This window comes from Castor canadensis, chromosome 17 (genome assembly GCF_047511655.1).
Source record: "Castor canadensis chromosome 17, mCasCan1.hap1v2, whole genome shotgun sequence".
Taxonomy (NCBI): Eukaryota; Metazoa; Chordata; class Mammalia; order Rodentia; family Castoridae; genus Castor; species Castor canadensis.
This window is the reverse complement of record NC_133402.1, coordinates 20,212,220-20,233,180: the sequence shown is the minus strand read 5'-3', so window position 1 is coordinate 20,233,180 and position 20,961 is coordinate 20,212,220. Positions and strand designations below refer to the sequence as shown.

General features: G+C 43.4%; 1 protein-coding gene across 7 annotated transcripts in view; it reads right to left on the bottom strand.

Moving 5' to 3' along the window:
- The window catches only part of Arhgap17 (Rho GTPase activating protein 17), a 93,195-nt gene that overhangs the window by 24,050 nt on the left and 48,184 nt on the right, over nucleotides 1–20,961 (bottom strand). For all 7 annotated transcript variants that reach the window (XR_012443213.1, XM_074059740.1, XM_074059738.1 and 4 more), the window contains exons 4-12: nucleotides 17,793–17,866; nucleotides 15,408–15,519; nucleotides 15,102–15,178; nucleotides 12,005–12,116; nucleotides 9,542–9,610; nucleotides 9,305–9,386; nucleotides 4,308–4,435; nucleotides 2,123–2,234; nucleotides 1,483–1,564 (exon numbers count right to left, since the gene is read on the bottom strand). Coding sequence is in view for 6 of the 7 variants with exons in the window: in XM_074059740.1 (XP_073915841.1) it covers nucleotides 1,483–1,564; nucleotides 2,123–2,234; nucleotides 4,308–4,435; nucleotides 9,305–9,386; nucleotides 9,542–9,610; nucleotides 12,005–12,116; nucleotides 15,102–15,178; nucleotides 15,408–15,519; nucleotides 17,793–17,866 (848 nt within the window). In the remaining variant the exon portion in view is untranslated. The remainder of the gene's footprint in view (nucleotides 1–1,482; nucleotides 1,565–2,122; nucleotides 2,235–4,307; nucleotides 4,436–9,304; nucleotides 9,387–9,541; nucleotides 9,611–12,004; nucleotides 12,117–15,101; nucleotides 15,179–15,407; nucleotides 15,520–17,792; nucleotides 17,867–20,961) is intronic.

Here is a 20,961-nt window from a genome sequence, read left to right as displayed (position 1 = left end):
GTTTCCTTATCCCAAGGGCAGTCTGGCACTCAGACCTCTGGGTTTTTCTTGCTCTTAAGCCTGCTTGAAGGCCCTAGGCCTAGAAGCCCCGTTCTGCTGTGGAGCAGTTGTTAAGAGCCCCAACACACCAATATTAGACATGACAAAGGGACAGAGCAGAGCAGGGTCAACTCTGCCACTAGGAAAGAGAATACTTAGAGGGCTTTCTGGTGTTCTAGGACAGAGGTTAAATACAATTACACTTTAGAGGACAGCCAATGTGTCACCAGGCTGGAGGACCATGCTGACAATTCTCGACTACAGAATTAATACACTAACAAATAGACACCTTCTTTACAAGGTTATTTCCCTCCTGGAAGTTGCGGTGTCTCAGGAAAGAGATGAGTTGAGGTGAGGAGGAAACAAAGAGGCTACCCAATCAAAGAAATCCCATGACTCCTACTTGACACTGACTGTTGGGTTCATTTAACTCAGTCACAGGCTAGACCCAGGCTGGGTCCTAGGATACAACAGTAACTAAGAAATTTTCTCTGAACTTAGAAATCTCTCCACCTAACAGGGACAAAAGCTCTTGTTCCACAATTACAGAGAAAAACTCCATTGAAAATATCTGGGAGAAGCAAATGGGAGGAAGTATAAATGATCAGAACAAATGGCTCAGAGATCATCATGGCCTGTGTGATGGGAGCGCAGGCAGATGGAGTTGGGGAGTGGAGGTAAGATTTATCCCCCTTCCCTTGGGGTGAATAATCAGGCACCTAGAAGAGGAAGCAGATCAGAACCATGAGGGAAGAGCAACAAGGAGGGAGGCTGGCTGGCCAAGGAGAAGATCCTACAACTTCTCAAGTAATACTGTCCTGCTTAAAACCAACTCTTCCTAGACAGGTTGAAGTTGGGGGTGGAGGAAAAGGGAAAGGGACACAGCCTTCGGGGTGGAGAGGCCTGCATCCCCCAGTGCTCATCACTGTTGTGGCCCCACTCCTTCCTAAGCCCCAGTTTCCTTGTATCTGTGAGGACAACAAGAACACCTGCCTCTTATGATGTTAAGGATTACAGGCGGCAACAGGTGCCAAGAATAGTACAGCACTAAGCAAACAGCAAATAATTAAGAAATATAGCACTGCTAATAATGTCCCCATTATATTTTTACCCAACTGAGTCTGCAAGCAGCTTAACAAGCCTGGTGCCAGTCATATAACACTTGGCCCAGTTACAGAGCTTTCTCTAATAGAAAGGGGATTTGAGATTGACCAATCGAGTCACGTGAGTGCTATTATATGTCAGCCACATAAATCTCACAAACTTAAACCAATGTATAACTCCTGCACTAATGACAACAATATTTTCACATTAAATGTAAACAGAACTGGAACACATATTATTTAATGTTAATTATGAAGCCTGGGAATAAAATGACTTATACATGGGGCACAGAATTTCATCATTTCTTTTACCTTTTAAAACTGTGTTCTTTAAACCTACCTTGCAACTTGTGTCCATTCCTCATACAGATTAAAAGTCATCAACGGTTCAGGCAATTCCCGCAAATAGGACTTCAAAGCACCTGAAACCATGAGCACTCTCTGAGTATGAGATGGGCTGAGGCCGGAAATCTTGGGGCATATTGTTTTGCAACTGCAGTTATCTCAGTTACAACCTTCCAAGGTGCAGAGAACAAATTCATAATGTAGCAATGCTGGTTAGAGGTGACATGCTCACAAAAGATATGCAGTCTTCAAAATGTATTGAAAGAGCAATAGAAAATAAAACTGGCTTTTTAAAGCCACCCTTGTAACAGAAATCATTTCTCCAGACAGATCTGGGATGTGGGAGTGAAAGGAGGGAAGAAGCACAGTGTGTCTCCAAAATATTTGCATTGTAAGATGTGTTTGCCTTTATTTAATAATGGGGAAGGGGGAGAGAAAACAAAGTAAGACAGAAGGAATAGATAGGGGTGTGTGTGTGTGTGTGTGTGTGTGTGTGTCCCTCCCGTACACATTGGGGGCTTTATCAGGAGAGCATTCTGCTTGAGTTACAATGGGGCTTTGAACTGATGAGCTCTCTGAGTAAGGGCTTGCCCACGGCGTGAGGAGTTCGATTCGCAGACGCTTCTGCAGCTCACCTGCTACAGCATGGGGGTCCGAGCAGAACTCATCCAGGTGAGAAGCAGAGCAGTCTAAAGCAGCTTTCAGCTTCTTCAACTTGGAGGCCCCAGCCCCTATTCGGAAAAGGCCCTAAAGGCAATGAAAAGCCATTACTACCAAGTGCAAGTTTTGAGTCTAGTACTGCATGGCTGAGAGGTCTGATGAAACTTTAGCACACCTCCATTTTATGACAGATGTCATACTGCCCACCTTGCAGGGCTGTTTCAAGGAATGGAGAGGCCCATGCATGTACCGAGAGCACAATGTAGTCTCTATGTTTTTGTGGTTTGGTTTTTTTTTTTTTTGAAACAAGGGTCTCACTATGTAGCCCAGGCTGACCTTGAACTCATAATCCTCTTGCCTCATCCTCTTGAGTACTGGGATTTCAGACATGTGTCACCATGCTCAGCTAGCAGTCCATTCTTAATCAATGCAAACTCCTGCCCAGACTTGTGCCCATCAGAATTCTATTTAAAGGCTGGCAGAGTGGCTCAAGTGGTATAGGGCCTACCTAGTGAGTGTGAGACCCTGAGTTCAAATCCCAGTATGATCCAAAAATAAAAAAATTTAATAGGACCCTATTTCTCTTAGGCAGCAGGGAGTGGGGGAATGACTTGGTCCATTTAAATCTTTTTTTTTACTTCCACAAGGTTTATAGTTCCAAATCATTGATTGCTATAGATTTTCTAAATTTAGGAACTTTTTTTTTTTTTTTGATTGATGTCTCAGGGTCAGGTGTGGTGGTATATGCCTGCAATCCCATCACTCTGGAGGCTGAGGTGGGAAGATCACGAGTTTCAGGTCAGCCTTGGCTACATATTGGCACTTTGACTCAAAACAAACAAAATTAAAAAACTGACATCTCAAGAAAATTGTTAGACTAGGCTGCTAATCATTTTCTCTGACCTAACTTTGACTTAGAAAATGGAGAAAAAGATAAATGAATAGTCAACCAAGAGAGGCAGCAGTATGAAGGATACTGGACCAGGAATTAGAAGATGGGTTTCAAACAAAACAAATCCAGACAGGGACCTCGACACTCCTGATTCTTCCCTATGGGGGCTGTCCTGTACATTGTGGGACGTTGAATAGCATCCCGATCTCAATCTCCAGATGCTAGTGGCAACACTTCACTCCCAGTTGTGAGGACCAAAAATATCTCCATAACCTTATCAAACAACTGCCAGTGAGCAAAACTGGCCCCAGATGAAAAGCATCATACCAGGCTATCAGAAGTAGAATCATAGTGCTGGAAACTAATGTGAAGAGGCTTCCAGGTGGCCTCCTAGGTGCACTTCATCTGTGAATATCCATTAAGCTGTTCACCTAAGATATGTACTTTTTTGTATGTATGTTATGTATCAATAAACTTTTTTAAAGGGCAGGGGGGACAGGGAAGTCTTGCATTTTGATTCTGGCTCTGTCCTGGCATGCACTCTCTGAGTGCCGACTTTCTTATCTGTACAAAAAGGAATGAGAACTGTCCTGCTTGGTTCATGAGGATTGTTTTGGTAAGGATCCCATAAAATAAAATACATAAATGCACTCCAAAATAATTTGCACAAAGCTGGGAGCTGGTGGCTCACGCCTGTAATCCTTGCTACGAAGAAGGCAAAGATCAGGAGGATCACAACTTAAAGCTGGCACTGGGCAGACAGTTCTCAAGACCCTATCATGAAGAAGCCCATCATGAAAAGGGCTGGCAGAGTGGCTCAAGCCGTAAAAGCACCTGCCTAGCAAATGTGAGGCCCTGAGTTCAAACCCCAGTGCTGCAAAAAAAATTGTGCAGCCCTACACTGATGTAAAATTCTTCCTATCAATGATTACAATTAAAAATCACAACTCATGAAAGCTCTGATCCATTAGCACAACATGAATAAAAATCATAAACAGGTCTTAAAATGAAACAGATAAGACAAAAAAATGGTCGGCACATACTTCAAGCAGGTCAAGTGCATACTGTTCTGTGAGACTCAGTTCATTTATACACAGAAAGGTATGATGCACAGGGTCCCAATTTAAAAATATGAAAGACATGGGTCCAGGGATACCCACAAGGAGAGTGTAATAAAGGTGGGGGAAGTAGGTAGGGAGAGGCTGGTGCTCTGGGCAGAGGAAAAGGGCATGAAATCCTGGCATGCGGGACCCCGAAGCACTCCTTACCTCCTCCTTCATGCCCGTCTCCAGGAGCAGCATGACACAGGCTTCAATGGGGAGTGCAATCTCACGCCCGCTGCGTTTCAGGTGTTCTTCCAGAGGTGTCCCGAATGCTGGCTTCTCCGCCCACTTATCTAGAGCAGGAAACAGTCAGTAAGACACCTGACAACCTCATATGGTCCATGCTACTTTTTCCCCCAACCACCAAAGGGTTTTCTAGCAGGCTGGTAGCTGAGGCTCTGGATAAGGGGAAACACCTGTAGAGTGTGCTGTTGTAATTTACCATTTACAGAGCACAAGCTATGTACCAGCTGAGGCAGTCACTGTGGGACAGAAATCTGAGCATGCCCAGCAGCATCCCATGTGAGCTGCCCAGTACAGGTGGCAATGGTAGCCTTGGACCTGCACCATGCACCCTCAATATTGGTCAGGCCAGCGGCCTTGTGTTAAAACGCAGGATGTGTCTGAGCATACTGTCTTCATGGAAAAGAAATTTTTCTAGCCATGCAAAGTGGCACTGACCTCTTAGCTAGAGAATGAGAAAGACTCCTTCAATCTGAAAATGGAAATAATCCCAACATTTCAAACATTTGTCATACAGGACTAGAGATGGTCAAGGGGAATGCAAGTGAGGTACATCTCCCAGATATGCAGTGCTACATCCCCAACGGAACCCAAAACCCAAGTGTGAAAAAATGCAGCATCTGCAGCTCCCAAGCAGCTCAGGCTGAAGGCTATGATGATGGCAGAAAAGCAGTGTTTTATACAACTTTTGGGTCATAGGCCCTGCTTCCTACTACCACAGGTCTGAGGCAGCTCAGCACAAACACATGTAAGGAGGCAGTCAAACAGAAAGAAGAATTGAGAACACAGGTCTGCTGAATTAGAACGATAAGTCCTTGGCTGGATTTGGCCTGCCTGTGGGAATGGCAGAGATCTAGTGTTGTCTGGGAAGCACAGAGAAGCCAAAGAAGGAAACCACTAGTGAAAATGCTCCAGGAGAGATGTGACCGTGTCCCTCTTCAGGATAGGTGCACATCCTTCTCAGGTCCTTTAGAGCCACTTGTTCCTTAGCCACTCTGCTACTAGAAGACTGGATCTACAGTAGGTGATATTGTTGACTGTAGTATATTCTCTGAACCTCTTCACTACCTCCCTGTGGGTGGGCAGGGCCCATTACAACCTGCACATAGGGGAAGGAAGAAAAACAAAATCCCACAAATCCATAGGCCTGAGAACTTGTGAAAAGTTAAAATCTGATGGGAAGGCAAGTTGGGGAAGACTGAAGAAAGGACTGAGGGAAAGGAAGGCAGGGGACAAAAATGAAGAGCACACCACCTGCCATTCTCAGAATTGCAGGGGCCTCCTTGCGTCTCATCTGGTCCCAGCCCTGGCCCAGTGGAATTTCTAACAGAAAAAGTACCCAGAGGGCCTGGTGCTTCCCAGAGGAAGGGTCTCTGTGCCAGTCTTCTTAAAGGCCAGATCTTACCTGGGATACTTTGTCCCTTTTATTCAAAGCAATGATTCTCAACACAGGCTGAAAATGGCCACATGACCTTCCCCTAGGAGATATACCAGAATTGCCCAGGGGGATTCTGCACATGACACCTGCTGTTGCCTCACTGCAGCCCTGACCCTGAAGTGCTGACAGGTGGGTATACACCAATCCTTTATTCAAACTTTTTAGTAGTAAATACACCTTGCCTTGGTGTACTGTTGGCAGAAGGTACAAATGAGAACCTGTGACCTAGAGACAATTCCAAGGGCAAACTCCACTTCAAGTGCTGTTCTTTCAAACAACAAGCCTACTATGTGCCAAGCTCTGCAATAGGCACACTCTCCACCCTCAGGATAAGAGCAACTGAATTGTGAAGAAAATACAAGACATACACATAAACACACAATAGCCACTAACAACGCAAGACATGACATGTTTGCTAAGTCATGGCAGATCAATGGTATAGACAAGGGTCGCAAACACAGTTGTCTACTGAGTCAGAGGTGGCACAGGTGCCTGGGCAGATTGGGAGCCCTTGGCAGTGGCCACACTGTGGGGCCAGATCAGTGTTCCATGGGGAAAGCGCATCAAGTGTTAACAGATCTTCTAAACTTTTAAGAGAAGACAGAAATAATGATTGTAACATGAAAGCATCTTATTTTTAAATGATGGGAACTAATTAAAAAAAATTTTAGTCAACATGGCTGTTTGCGACTTCTGGTATAGACCATCAATGCAAGAGCAATTCAGGAGATAAAACGTCACTGCTGGCTCCAGTGATCAGAGAAGACTTCTCAGAGGAAGTGAGCATGGAGGGGGTCTCAGATGGACAGGAATTAATAGGTCAAAAGCAGGCAAGCACATCTTGTGGAGAGCAACAGACTGAGAAAATACCAGGAATTGTGAGTATGAATGTTTTAAATGTCTTATCCCAGAGTTCAGGCACAAGAAGATGAGAGCACAGAGCAGAGAGGCCAGTGGGGACTGGGAAGAAGGCAAAGCACAGGGCAGAATTAACAGAACCCATCAAAGGGGTGAAAGAGCAAGGAGAACTGGCTCCAGGGTTTCAAAGCTGGTGGTTTGGAGAAAGGAGGGATCAAGGAGACAAGGAAAAGGAGGACAGCTGGAGTGTGGAGACTTGGTTTGCTGTCTGAGACTCATGGAGTGGAAGGCAAAGACCACATCTAAGGGAACTAATGCTTAAGATGTAGGTAAGAGGTAAAGCCATTGGGATGAGGGCATGTCCAGGAAGATAGAGGAGGGAGGAAGAGAGAGAACACAGGAGCGAGGATGAACCTCAGAAAAGGCTGGCTTCTAGGGTGGGGACAGAACTGGAGAAATGTGGAAAGAGAAGCCCATCATGTATAATGGGGAAGAGATGACCCAGACTGTGTCAACACTAAGATCTGGCTGGTGTTTTGAAAACTGTAATCTTTTTAAATTGAGCAGAATGGAGGCAAAAGCCAGAGAGCAAAGGGTTAAGAAGAGGAACAGTGGAAAGGAGTCATTCAAAGAGCCTACAGAAAAACGAAGGAGACAGAGATTAAACAGGCACTGAGTTCAAGCAGGTAGGGACTGAACAAACATCAACTGACTGACTGTCAATATTGGGCTCCCCCAAGAAGTATGAGGGGAGGGGCAGAAGGATAAAGTTAAACTTTTTTTTCCTATAGTAAGGACAAGCCGAACCGTTCTAAAAGCAGAGAACACAGGAGAAGTGGGAGGTATGAGGACAGGCAGAAGGAGGTAAGGGAGTGGCCTCAGAGAAAGACAGACCACCCTCCTTCCCAGCTATGCTTCCCACACACCAGCTCTCCTTGTTCCATCCCATACTACTCTCTGTTCCCCAGCATTTCCTGCTGGATTTCATTAGGGAAAATTATAGAAAGGGGCTGCCCAAGAAACCCAAACTTCTCTTGTTTGGGCTGGTTACTCAGGTCATCCCAATCAGAATTCCACTACTCCAAGGCTACAATGATGGTGTCTATTATCCTGTCCCAGGCAAGACCCAACCCACAGTGGGTATCTCATAAATACATGTGCTTGGTGTGAACTTGCCCAAGAGTCTGTCTCTTGGAAGGCTGAACACTTGCTACTGTGACCCAACATCATGGCTCGTGAACTGGGAAATCAGATCATTTAGGAAACAAGGGCAGCTTGTCCTATGAAGTAATGACACACTGCACCTGAGATTGCTCAAGACCTGGCTATGTGGTCAGTCAAGATAGACAATCTCCCTATTCCATAATCCAAACACTTTTTGAGGCACAGAGCCAGAGCCTGCTAGTACCTTTTGAAATTTAGAGGAAAAACAGCATTCTTGAGGGGGCCAGTATGTGTGCACATCCACAGAACACCACACATTTGCTCACCCTGCACAATCACATGGTCGTCATACTCAGCACCAGGCCTGATCCCCTTTTAGCTCAAGACCAATGAATCTGCAGGGTGAACCTGAGCTCCAAGTGTCAAGTCTATACCACAAACAAAATGCAGCTAACCCTCCATATCTGCAGGGTTTGTATCTGCAGATTCAATAACTACGGATAAAAAACACAAAACTGCTCTGTACTGAACATGTACACACTTCATTTTCTTGTCATTATTCCCTAAACCATGTCGTATAGCTACTATTTACACAGTACTTACATTGTACTATGTATTATAAGTAATGTAGAGATAACCTAAAGTATAGGGGGCTATGGGCAGGTTATATGTAAATCCTTCATTGATTTACATAAGGGTCTTGAGTACCCTGGGATTCTGGTGTCTTGCAGAGTCTTGGAGCTAATTCCCCCTGGACACTGAGGGGCAAATGTAGTAATCAGTAGGTATGAAGATGAAAGAACAATTTCTGCCCTGTTTGGCAAATCGGACAGAGGTGAGATGAACAGTTTAAATACACAACTTACAATTAAATGTCAAAGGAAAATTCAGTCCACTTGTGGAATAAAATCTGCCATGTGCAAAATATTAGTGCTGGTAAGAAGAGGAGCCTTGTGCAAAGGCAGAGGGTCTGAAGAGAGGCTTGTGGTCTTGAGCTCCAGCCACACTTATAAAGTGACTGATGATGTGCATCAAGGGTGGGCTTAAAGTTCTCTTTTGTAAAGTCTGAAATACTTCCTCTAGAATGGATGGATTCTCTGGGAGGCTCAAGGTCAGACTGAAGCCTAAGGAACAAATAACTGATTTGGAGAAAGATAATTAGATGCTAGACTATTTCAAGCCTTTAGAAGACAGAAAAATACACACACACTCCCTGAAGGAGTCAGTTTTCTGTTTGAGAGAAAGCTCAGAAGAACTGCCAATGTCCATTAGTGTGTTAATTTGGGTTTGGAAGAAATTAGAGAACATAGCAAGGAAGATGAGATTATACTAGGAAATAGCACCCTCCTTGGCAGAGGGGCTTCATCCAAAGGAAACGCATGCACAGGAGTCAGGGCAAAGAGCAGAGGCAGAGGGGCAGCGACAAGAAGGACATCAGCCAGCACGCACGGTACGTTACCTTGATGGGCTCGCATTTCGGGAAGGGCCTTTTCTAAGACTGCTAATGCTTTTCTATGGTAATCTGCTTGGGCTTCTAATAACTGAGAACAGACCCACATTCAAAAACAAAAGTAACGTTAGCATTGGATGGACACACACACAATGACTAAGCAAAACTAAAAATGAACTCTTGCAAATAAGTAAAAAGACTCAGTTTTTACAATGTCTTAACATTCTCTCAAGGGCAGGCACTTACCGTAACAAAGAACTTGCCGTACTCCCCTTCTTTGGCCATGAAGTTGTACATGTCTGCTGCAAGCTGGTCCTGGTACAGAAGAGAAGACACGGCATTGAAAAGATGAAAGAGAACATCCTGTGAGAATAATCCTCTGGGTCCTTAGATCAAAAAGCGACAAAACAGCCAGAGATTAACTGTCCATTTAACCGACTGGCACAACCACACACCAGACGACAGAAAGAACAGGGAGCTTATTACAGACTGACATAGGAAGATCTCCAAGGTACATTCTTAATCAACCTTGCTAGGAAGCAAAAGTATACAGCACTACAGATGATGTATTAAAAATACCCTCTCCTTTATGATAAATCTGGAAATGCTAGTTATGACTGTATTATAGGATAGCTGTGAAAGCAAGAAAATAAATTTTCTGAGTCCCTCGCATGCTTCTCCTCAAAAAAAAAAGAAAGAGAAAAGGAAGGAATGGAAACAAAAAGCCAGAACGCTAAGTGTAAGTATAAGCTGTAATGACCTGGAGCAAATCTGTGCCAATGTGGTGATCGAGGTGTTTGAGCCTGACATTCATGTGGGGTCAAGCCAGAAAATGAAGCCTTAGGCCAATGAGGCACACACGGGGTACAGATGCATCATGCATAAAGACAAAATTCCTAGAGAACTACACTCTCAATTAAAAGGCAGATTAAAATAAATTCAATGTCAGCACACGGAAACAGTAGGGAAGTATATGTGTTTTGTGTAGGGTTCTGAGTCTGGAAAAGAAAAACAATATTATGAGATTTTTAGAACCTACTTTTATGAGAGCTTCAAGTTTGAGTTTACTGTATTTATGGCCCAGGAAATGCCAGAATGAGAACGTTTAATTAAAAATGGACCTGAACTATTAACTCTCTCTGGTGACACTAACTCCTAACTGCCAGGGTTCTCACAGATAAAATCCCTCTTAAAATGAGCTCAACACAAAATTACAAAATAAAATAATCCAGCCAGACAAGCTCCCACCACTCTCAAGGAGAACTTCAGGAAATACAATTGTCAGAGACTGTCAAAATATGTATATTTAAAATGATTAAAGGCTTTAAAAAGAAACAATAGGAAGAGAATACACTATCGAAAGCAGTTTTGAAGAATTAGGACTTCAGAAATGAAAAACACAGTAAAATTCAAAACTTAATCAGATCAGATATATCTAAAGAGTGAATAACTAAAAGAGAACCTAGATGTGAGGAAATTACCAAAAAGGTAATAAAAAAAGAAAACATTTTCATAAGTTTTCATCATTTGAAATACTGGCAAGTCATGATGTGAAAGCTGAAAAGAGACATCAGCCACCATGTACCAGAATTCTCATACCGCCAGCCAAATATGTGTGCATTAGACATTCAATAGGCAAGATGCAGGTCAGGGCAGACAGGAAGAAGACTGCTGGGTGAATGACAGATATTCTGAACACAAACAGCCAGTATGACACTATTTTATTAGAAGCATTTATTTGAATATGATCTTTTTAAACACAAAGACTATGGCATGACTTTGTGAGTTCAGTCTTAATATCTACTTTTTAAAATTATTTCAAACAGTTAACCACAAGAAGGAACTATAGCATGACCTGAGTAACTAAAAAAATAACTATTTACTAGAATAAAGGGACCAGTTTGGGATTCATGGTCGCAGGCTCACTAAGAGCAGGGGAAGTCTAAGTCAATCCTAAGACTCAACAAAGATCCATTTTTTTTTTTTTTTGGTGGGACTGGGGTTTGACTCAGGGCTTTATACTGCACTGTGAAATATGACAAAGTAGCATGGAGAGTTCATGTTACTCTTGTTATTTTGGAGATGGGGGCTTTGCCCAGGCTGTCCTTGAACAATGATCATCCCTAACTCAGACTCCAAAGTAGTTAGGATTATAGGCATGATCCACCAGCACCAGGCCAGACACATTTCTTTACCACTAAAAAATAACATTCAGAATACATAGATGCATCAAGAATGAGATCACTTCACCATCTAATTAATCTGGAATTTAATTTATGAGATAAAAAGTTATATTTCAAGTTACAAACTGTTATAGCAACATTTTGAGAACAATCCTTCCTTTCCCAATGGATACATGATGACCAATTTGCTATATATTAAGTCTTACAACATTTGTTCTACAAAATCTATATTTTATACTGATCTGTTTTTATACTTACTATCATTTCAGATGCTGTAACTTTATGGTATATTTCCTCTCTCTCTTTCTCTCCTACTCTTTATTATAAATAAAGCCTAGTCAGGTTTTGATTACAAAATAATGTATAGTATTGGAAAATAAAGAAAACAAAGCTGCTTTTAATATCACCTAGAGTATTCTGAAAGGAATGATATAAAACATTAAATAATTTACAATATTTGACCTTTCATGCATCACATACAAAAAAAGATTGACGAAAGTACACATTGATTATGGAACTCCCATACCTTGCACTGTTCTACTTTATTTCCAGCTTCATCCATCTCTTCCTTTAGGGTATCTATTTTTGATGGAAGGCCCTGAAAGTTGGTACCTGAAGATTTGTGAGCCTGGTTCCACCTGCAAAGCAAAGCGATAGCCACTGTGAGAACTGGCTGCACACTCAACCTTAAAGAGTCAGGACCTAGTGAGACAGATACTTTCCCAAAAACTGACTCTACTTGGGATAGGTATCAATACCCAGGATGGATGCGTCACTTTTCTGAGTTTATCCTCTATGAACAAAAACAGACAAAAGCAGACATTAGTGTCCTGCCACAACAGGACTCGCCTACTGTTGGGGGTGACTATGCTCTGAGCATAACCAACAGGTCTTATCCCACACAAATCCCACTGCTGAAAAGCAGCCACAGAACCCTTTCCTGCAGTGCCCCGTCATAGAATCCTTGCCAAGAAGCACTCCTTTGCTCTTCTGCTCTGATCTAGAATTTTCCCTATGCTCCAAGGAACCTGCTCCTGCTCAAGGACTCCCTCATGATGTATCCTCTTGCCATCAGTGAGCTGTGATTATTTTTAGCAGTATAAGTCAGAACTTCAATAGTGTAGTGATGAAAACATTAAAAATACACATAGGGGACAGGCAGGGAATAATAATCTACAACAACTTTTATGTATTACAAATGTGCTTTGACCTTGTTTGTATACAGATGTGTATGGAAGTGTGGAAAGTTGTGACACTTTAAACTTAAACATAGATATCATACACATGCAGAAGGAAAACCCATGAGAGCACCTTATTAAACTTCCCAGACTGGCACTGCTCCCAAAATGTCATGTGCTGCCCACATCATATTCCTGAAGCACAGAAATGCTCCACCAAGTCTGCCCAAGCAAAGCTGGAAGTGCTGTTTTAGAAGAGCATGGACATCAGAGTCTGACATGCTTAAGTGCACCTAGCTTAACTAGCTGTATGACCTTATTAATGACAATCTCTCTGAGGCTCAGCTGCCCCATGTGCAAAACTAAGATGATAAGCACTGTCTGTCTTATAGAATTGTCACAAGGAGTAACAGAGAGAACAAATATGAAGAACGTGTATGTGTGCATATGATGAATTCCCACTCAACATTAGCTCTTAACCATTTTCCTACAGGGAAAAGCCAAAGAAAGAAGTAAGAAGAAAGAAGAAATAGTCAACTGTTTCAGCTTCTCCAATACCTACAATAAATAAGTCTATGAACACAAGAGCAAGATTCAGTGTTGAAATCTTCTATGGGACACACGCACTTAAAATGTAAAATTCCTGGCAGATAAACCTTTATTAGCATTGCTCAATGTGGACTGGGGTGTGGCTCAAGTGACAGAATGCCTGCCTAGCAAGGGCAAGGCCCTGAGTTCAAACCCCAGTGCTGCCAAAAACAAACACTTCCAACCAACTGCAGTGAGGAGCACTCACAGACTTGCTTAATTAACCATTTGAAAATTCTTCCTTCGCTCAAGCAAAAACATATGCTGGGGTGGCCTGCACTCTCTGGCCCTGTCACACAGAATTCTAATTACATGCATACACATGACGAGGAGATAATAAACACTGCATCAGAATCCTAGCTCTGCCATTTACTATTTCTAAGTCATGGACAATACATGCAGGTCCTTCCCTTATCTATGAAAAGGTCTCTTCTCAAAAGTAGCGGATATTACCTATTCCCTGTCCAACTGGCATTGAGGGGCCTCTGTATTCAGTGTTCACACAAAGTCTGACACACCTGATATCCATCAAAAATAAAGAGGAACAAAAGAACAGGGATCGGTGGGAGACAAACAAGCTGATACACAGTGTATGTAGATGGATACCTGGCATTGGCGAGTGAATTACTTGATATCTGCACTAAGTGTGACAGCCTAGATTGGCCTTTTATCATCTCAACATTTCCTAAACCAGGACACATCCTAAAAATTAATTTGTATATTTAATGTACTGGAACTTCTTCCTTCCTCCCAAGAAAGCAGATATTAACTCAGTGATGTACCTAACACTCAACCATACCTGAGAAATGAGAAAACGCAGCCCCATGACAGTCACTTTTTAAACCTGTGATCAAAGTACTTGACACAGCACTCCCCAACGGTGGCTGCATCACCACACACTTACTACGTAAAAAAATCACATCTCCTTCATGGAACTGTGATGGGAACTGAAGAGCTGACGGAGAGGGGGGTCGTAAAGTTTTACTGGAGCACAGCTACATTCATTCATTTATGCCCTGTCCATGGCTGCTTTTGTTCTATTTATTTTTGCTGTGCTGGGGAGGAACATAGGGCCTTGCGGGAGGTAGGCAAGTGCTCTACCAGAGTCATACCCTCAGCTCCATGGCTGCTTTTTTTGCTACCACAGCAGTTAGGTGGTTACAACACGGACATGCGAGTAACAAAGCTGGAAATACTTATTGTGTGGCTCTTGACAGAAGTAGCCCTTATCAACCATCATGATAAAGTATGAGAAAGGTGCGGTTTGTGGTGGTGCTTCCCTACATGCCCAGGAACAAAGTGTGCAAGTTAGGAGCAAAACCTCCATTGAGGCAGAACTGAGGCGGCAGTGCTGCCCAGGTCAATGCAGGTGCCATCGAAATATCAGCAGTCCTGTGGACTTGGTTACATAAAGTGACATGAGTCCCTCCCTTGTGAGTGCAGAGTTTCTTGACTGTGAGTGTTAATTATAGGCACACAAGGTTTGTGATACTGTGAGCCCCTTGGAAGTTTTTAGGGACGCAGCTCTGTTTATTCACACACTATTGTCCTGAGATCTGTGTTCCTAAGAATGTGGTTCCAACCCCTCTCCTCTCAAACACATTTAGTTAGTTTTCCTTATTTTCTTCTGTCTCCTTTCACCATTAGCTCACAGAGGACAGACATTCTAACAAAACCCCTATGGATGCTTGGGAGAAAGAGGCCTAACGGAGGGGTTGGCAGTGAATCAAGTGATGACTCTGTAACAACTTCAATTCTGTCCACTCGGCAGGCTTTCCCTTGTCCATAGTGGGGATGGGGATGGTGCTAAGGATGTGACATCATCTTACTGCATCAATCATGATTTTTACAGCTTACCTGGCTCTGACTGAATCCCAGTCCAACACCAACTTAGTGAGCTGTTTCCTCTGCTTCTGGATGTTGGGAATTTCCAGCTAGAAGGAAGAGCATACTGAATGGAATGCACTCTGATTTCAGCTTAATGCTTCCAAGACCTGTATCTATGTACAAACGTTTTTTTCTCTTAGGCAAAAAACTTCCCCCTTACTTCTAAGTAGTATACATTCAAGCCACTGATTATTGTTAAAATTTTAGACATACTTGAACTGTCCACCATTCAGCCCAAGCCACTCTATCCTTTTGTGTCACAGTGCAAGCACCCACCTCTGCAATGCCGTATAAAGGGTCCACGATCTCTTTCTCGATAAAGACTTCATGCTGAGAGAGCTCAAAAGCCAGCTGATTCTCAGCATCCCCACACGTCTCCAGCATCTTCCTTTAGAAACGAGACACCCAACAAGAATGTGCTTGTGACACCAGGCACTGATTATCACATGGCTGCAGCTCTGCTTTGCTACATGACAGAAACACAGAAGAGCACTACCCAGGAAAGCCTTTAAAATACCACACATGTAGGGATCATCTAAAACTGTGTCCACTGGACGTGGTGGTCATACCCGTAATCCCAGCACTCGGGAGGCTGAGGCAGAAGAATTGTGAGTTTGAGACCAGCCTAGGCTACATACATAGTGAAACCCTGTTTCAAGAAAAAGAAAAAAAAAAGTGAATCCAGATTTGTGTTTTCAAATGAAAATGACTGTGATGGGGGTGTGGCTCAGTGGTAGAGCACTTGCCTAGTATACATGAGTACTTGGGTTGAATCCTATGAAGGAAGAAGGGAGAGGAGGGGAAGGGGGAGGGGGAGAGAGGGAAGGAGGGAAGGAAGGAGGAAACCTCCAGCATTAATTTATATAGGTGGGATGAGGCATGAAGGGTGAGGTCACAACTTACTCAAGAATTAGAATGTCAAGTCAGGTAAGATCCAAATGATCCCAAGACACCCTGAAAATCTCCTAAAGCATCCACCTGAGAAGATGAGGTGGCTGGCTAACGTTAGGGACCACGAACGTCATCTCCACTAGCACAGCTGCTATCACACAAAGCACACATGCAAATGTGTGGCCCCACGGTCTCCTTCCCCTCTCTCCTCCTCTTCACCCCGACCCTCCAGCTCTCTGTGGATTTTTTTTTCTTTTTTTGTACCAGAAAAGTGTGTGGTGAGGTGTAAGGTGGCCATGTTATCAGAGTTAAACTGTCAGAGTTGGAACACAGGCTTTACTATTTCATAGCCATGTGGTCTCAGGCAATTTTCTTACCCTCTGTTTGCCAATGTTCTCATCGGTGAAATGGAACCATTATTATCGCCTCCCTCCTAGGCTGTTTGAACAATGTGCTATTACTTGCTGAGCACTGAGCCCAGGACTAGAACACAGCATCACTCTGGCATGAGGACGATGGCAATAGCAGAGAAAGCAAGACAGAAACACATCCCAGCTATAGGGAACAGGGATACCCGAGGCGGCCACAAGCCACACTCCAGCCTGGTCAGTGCCTTCCATTATGGGCTCGTAGACAAGACAAAGGCATGGTGAAGGGTGGGAGGAAAACATTCTCTTCAAAGAAAAAAGGAAGAATTGCAGGTCAGAAATGGGCTGAAAAGTTCAAAGGCCACGCCCAGCCGGGGAGTACAGCTCTTGTCTCAGCAGGAGAGAGCAGACCAAGCCTTGCCTCCTACAATGAAAACTGCTTCCTTCCTTCCCACACTTCTTTATTACTTAACTAGTACACACCTCCCTTGGGGAGGGAAGGGCACAGAGAATGGTTAATGGGTACAGTGCAGTTGGACAGGAGAAACAACTCCTGACGGCTATGGTTGATGACAATTAATGGCCCAATTCTAAATAGCCAGGAGAGAGAATTTTGAATGTTCCCAACATAAAGAAATGATGAATGTCTGAGGGAGTAGATATGTCAATTGCCCTGATAGGATCACTACACATTGTATGTATTGCAATGCCACACTGTACCCTGTAAATGTGTACAATTATTTATTATGTGTCAATAAAAAAAGATACATTTAAAAAGGAAAATAAACCAGGCGTAAAAATTTTAAGTTAAAACAACAATCATCACCAAGTGTGGTGGTACATGCCTGTAATCCAGCTACTTAGGAAATGGAAAGAGAGGCCACAAAACTAAAAAGCAAAAGGACTGGGGACGTGGCTCAAGTGGTAGAGCACTTGTCTAGCAAGCACACAGCCCAGAGTTCAATCTCCAGTACTGTCAAAAGAAAAATCTATATAGCTCAGAAAAATCCACTCCTTTGAGATGAGTGCCATTGACATTTGGTGGCCACCTTTAAAGGAAGTGAGTCTTAATTAAGAACAGAGAGAGACTGGTCAGTCGTAAATCTGGGTCATTCCTGACACAGGGAAGGGACTGAGTTCTTGGACAAGCTTAGGAGAATACTTATTGACCCTATCAGTCACTGCTGTTGGTGGCTCCTTCCACCATCCAATCCGGCCTGGCTCCTACTGGAAAGACCCTCCAGCAGCCTTGAGGCTAGGGCCCACTTTCCCCAGGGTCTAAGCACTCTCCTGAGGATTAGTCATGTGCTCATGCTCCCGTGCTTCAGGTCCCACCAGTAGCTGCTGTGCACACCATGACCCCCTCTTCACCTCGCTCTTGGAAAGCAGGCCCCTTACTTACCCCAGCAGGGACTCTTCCAGCTGAGCAGAGGCCTCCTGCATATTCTGAGCAAGCGCCGTCAGAGGGAGCTTTTTCTGGAAGGCAGAAGGCACATTTTTGGGTTATTCTCCTTCCAGGCAACTACACAGGTAAGAAGATGGCAGTTCCATTTCTAGCCTCACAGGTGTTAGCCATGTGACTGCATCACTATGACTCAGTCTGGGGAGGCCTGTGGACTAAAGTAGACCCTCAGTGTCAAGGACCTGCACACAGCTAAGGACTCAGCAGGCACTCAGCAAACTGCTGTCATTACTGTCATTAATTAGTCAAGAGCACATGTGAGAATCGCTTCTCTGAAATACTTGGGACCAGAAGTATTTTAAATTTTGGAGTTTTTGGAACTTTGGAATAGTTGTATAGACTTAACTGGTTGAGCATCCCAAATCCAAAACATCCAAAAATATGAAACTTTTTGAGTATAATGTCAGTACTCAGAATGGTTCAAGATTAAATGACCAGGCATGGTGGTGCACACCTGTAATTCCAGCTGCTTAGCAGGTAGAAGTAGGAAGATTGAGGTCCGAGGCCAGCCTGAAGTGTGAGACCCTATCTAAAACCAAAGGACTGGCAGGGCTCAAGTGGCAGAGCGCCTGCCTAGCAAAATCAAGGCTCTGAATTCAGTCCCCAGTACTGCCAGGCAAAAAGAAAAAGCTTCAGATTTCAGAGCATCAGGATTTCAGGTTTTTGGACTAGGGAAACTCAATCTGTACTCTGTTCCATGTACAGATCTTGCTCTCTAGATCACTATTACAAGTAAATGCAATACAGTACTCAATTTCAAAAACTTCTGCTCAAACATTCTTAAACTGAATCTTAATTTGGCTGTAATTTTATTGCTTATGTCTTCTCTTCAACAAAATTAGTGATAAGGGCAGAACAGGTTCTGCCTAGAAGCAAGAGGGGGGTGGGGGGAGAGGGAAGGAATGGGGGGACAGGAGGAAGGAATGGCCCAAACAATGTATGCACATGTGAATAAATGAATAAAAAAATTTTTTAAAAATTGGCCGTAATCCTAAAATTTAGCTTTCAGTTGCTAAAAATATCTAGCTAAACATCCAAACACCTTTTTGTAGAGTTTTTAAGCACAAAGCCCAACATTTTCCCTTTACAGATCTGTTTTTCACCAGCAATGACCATGGATCACCTGACCAAAGAACTCAAAGCCCAGAGCTGAAGTGCCCCAGAGGACAGAAGTGCAGACCTCAGTGCCTGTGGCCTGAGCCCATGAGGTGGTCTTTTCATCACTGGCTGATGGCTTATCTCAGAATACAGGTAGAAAAGCCTTGGAAAGTAACAAGCACGTTGACTGTAACACTATAGTGTTGACCAAAAAATGCTTTTACTCTACACCACATGTCAATTTGCCTTCCCAGTGGAAGGGACGCTTGTGTCAAAGACACAGGGTCCACTCTGCATGTCGTCTACTTATTTTTCCTTCAAAGGGCTCCACTTGATACACTTACATCTGTATTGGCTTGTACCATAGAGGATATTTCTGGAAGGCCATCCAAGGAACAGCTAATCCTGATGCTGTGGCAGAGGAAGCTGGGTGCCTGAGAACAGGACTAGGAGAGACTTATCTATGTTCTTTGTGTGTTCTGAACTTTAACTAGATAACTGTAAAACCTATTCAAAACAGCAAATTGAAATTTAAAATAACATTAAACATACTCGCCCATCTCCTTCCACCCCCAGCAAGCTGCTTTCAAGTAAATAAAAAAATGAATGAATGAATGAATGAATGATGGAGTCCTTCTGCCCATATGCCCACTCCTGGCTGCCATGTTTCTAAACAAGAAAGACCCAAGAAGAGAAGACAACTCAAGTGTCAGTCATGCTAACTTTCAAAAGGAAGTTCGATATAAGTAAATATGATAATCAAGAGAAATATACTTTGTATAACTCTGGAACGCCATGCCATGAGTGTGGAAACAAAATCAGCATCTATTTTTGACAAGTATCTTTCAAGGTCCCAGTTGTAAATAGCCTTGTGGTTTCCATACCCTGATTCCAAAGCCACAATTCTGCTTCCTGGTACACATAAATAAATAAATTCTGCTGAACATATGAGCTCATTAATTAAGGTGTTGTCTACCAACACTGAACTCCAGAGAGGATTTGGGCTTCCCTGGGGTGAGCAGCTTTTCTGTTGCCAGAGATGAATTTAAAAAAAAAAAAAACTCTCCCATCTTAATCTGTAACACACATGCCAATTACACAAAAAAGAGAATTCTACATCTTCCATGGCCCTCAGAGTAAGTTCTGCATTTCAGTGGAGACTCCATCTCCCTTCCCTCCAACTTTTGCCTCTCATGTGCAGAAAAGCTTCTGGCAAGATCTCTGGGGGCTCCTCATGTATGTTCTGGAGCCCTACAGATTGCTGGGTCTTTCTCCATGCTACATGAGTCCTGTGGGCACCCACTTTCTCCTGCCATTGTCATGGTGACCCTTTCTCCCTCTCCTCAGAGTCCTGTCAGGCACTTTTGTTTGAGGTTGGAAAATGAAAGCTAAGGCAGAAGGTCTTAGAAATGAAGACAGAGCACCTTTGCTCCTGCTCCTTGTGACATTCCCATCACCGCCACTAATTCACCTCCTTACAGCTGAGAAACTACCCCCTCCAAGAAGCCTCCCAGGATTCCCTCCAAAAAAAGTACCCATTCTTGGTCCTTCCATAACACCCTGACCGTATTTTATTTCACACGTTGTTTTATAACTATCTGCTTGCATGTACTACCCCATCAGGCCATGAGCACTTACATTTTATTCATGTTATATTTCTAGCACTTGGACATAGTAGGTATTTGATAAATATTCAAATTGGTTTTAATGAATGTATGTGACAGTTGGGAAGCATCTCAAAGCAGACCACAGGAAAACAGGGCATAACTGTGTGAAGGACAGGGCATATCTGGGGACTGGCAGGTACTATGTGGCTGGACTACAGTGGGAATGAGAGGAAGCAAAGGACAAAGAAGGTGATTAAACAAAATGGTTATCAGATTGCAGAGAGTGAAGTCATGCCGAAGAGCTTGGATTTTTACAGGTGATGGGAGACAGTCAGGGTCCCTCAAAAGAAGTATATGCAGCACAGCACTGTGGGGCACTTCCTTGTGTGGAACTATCTCATCAG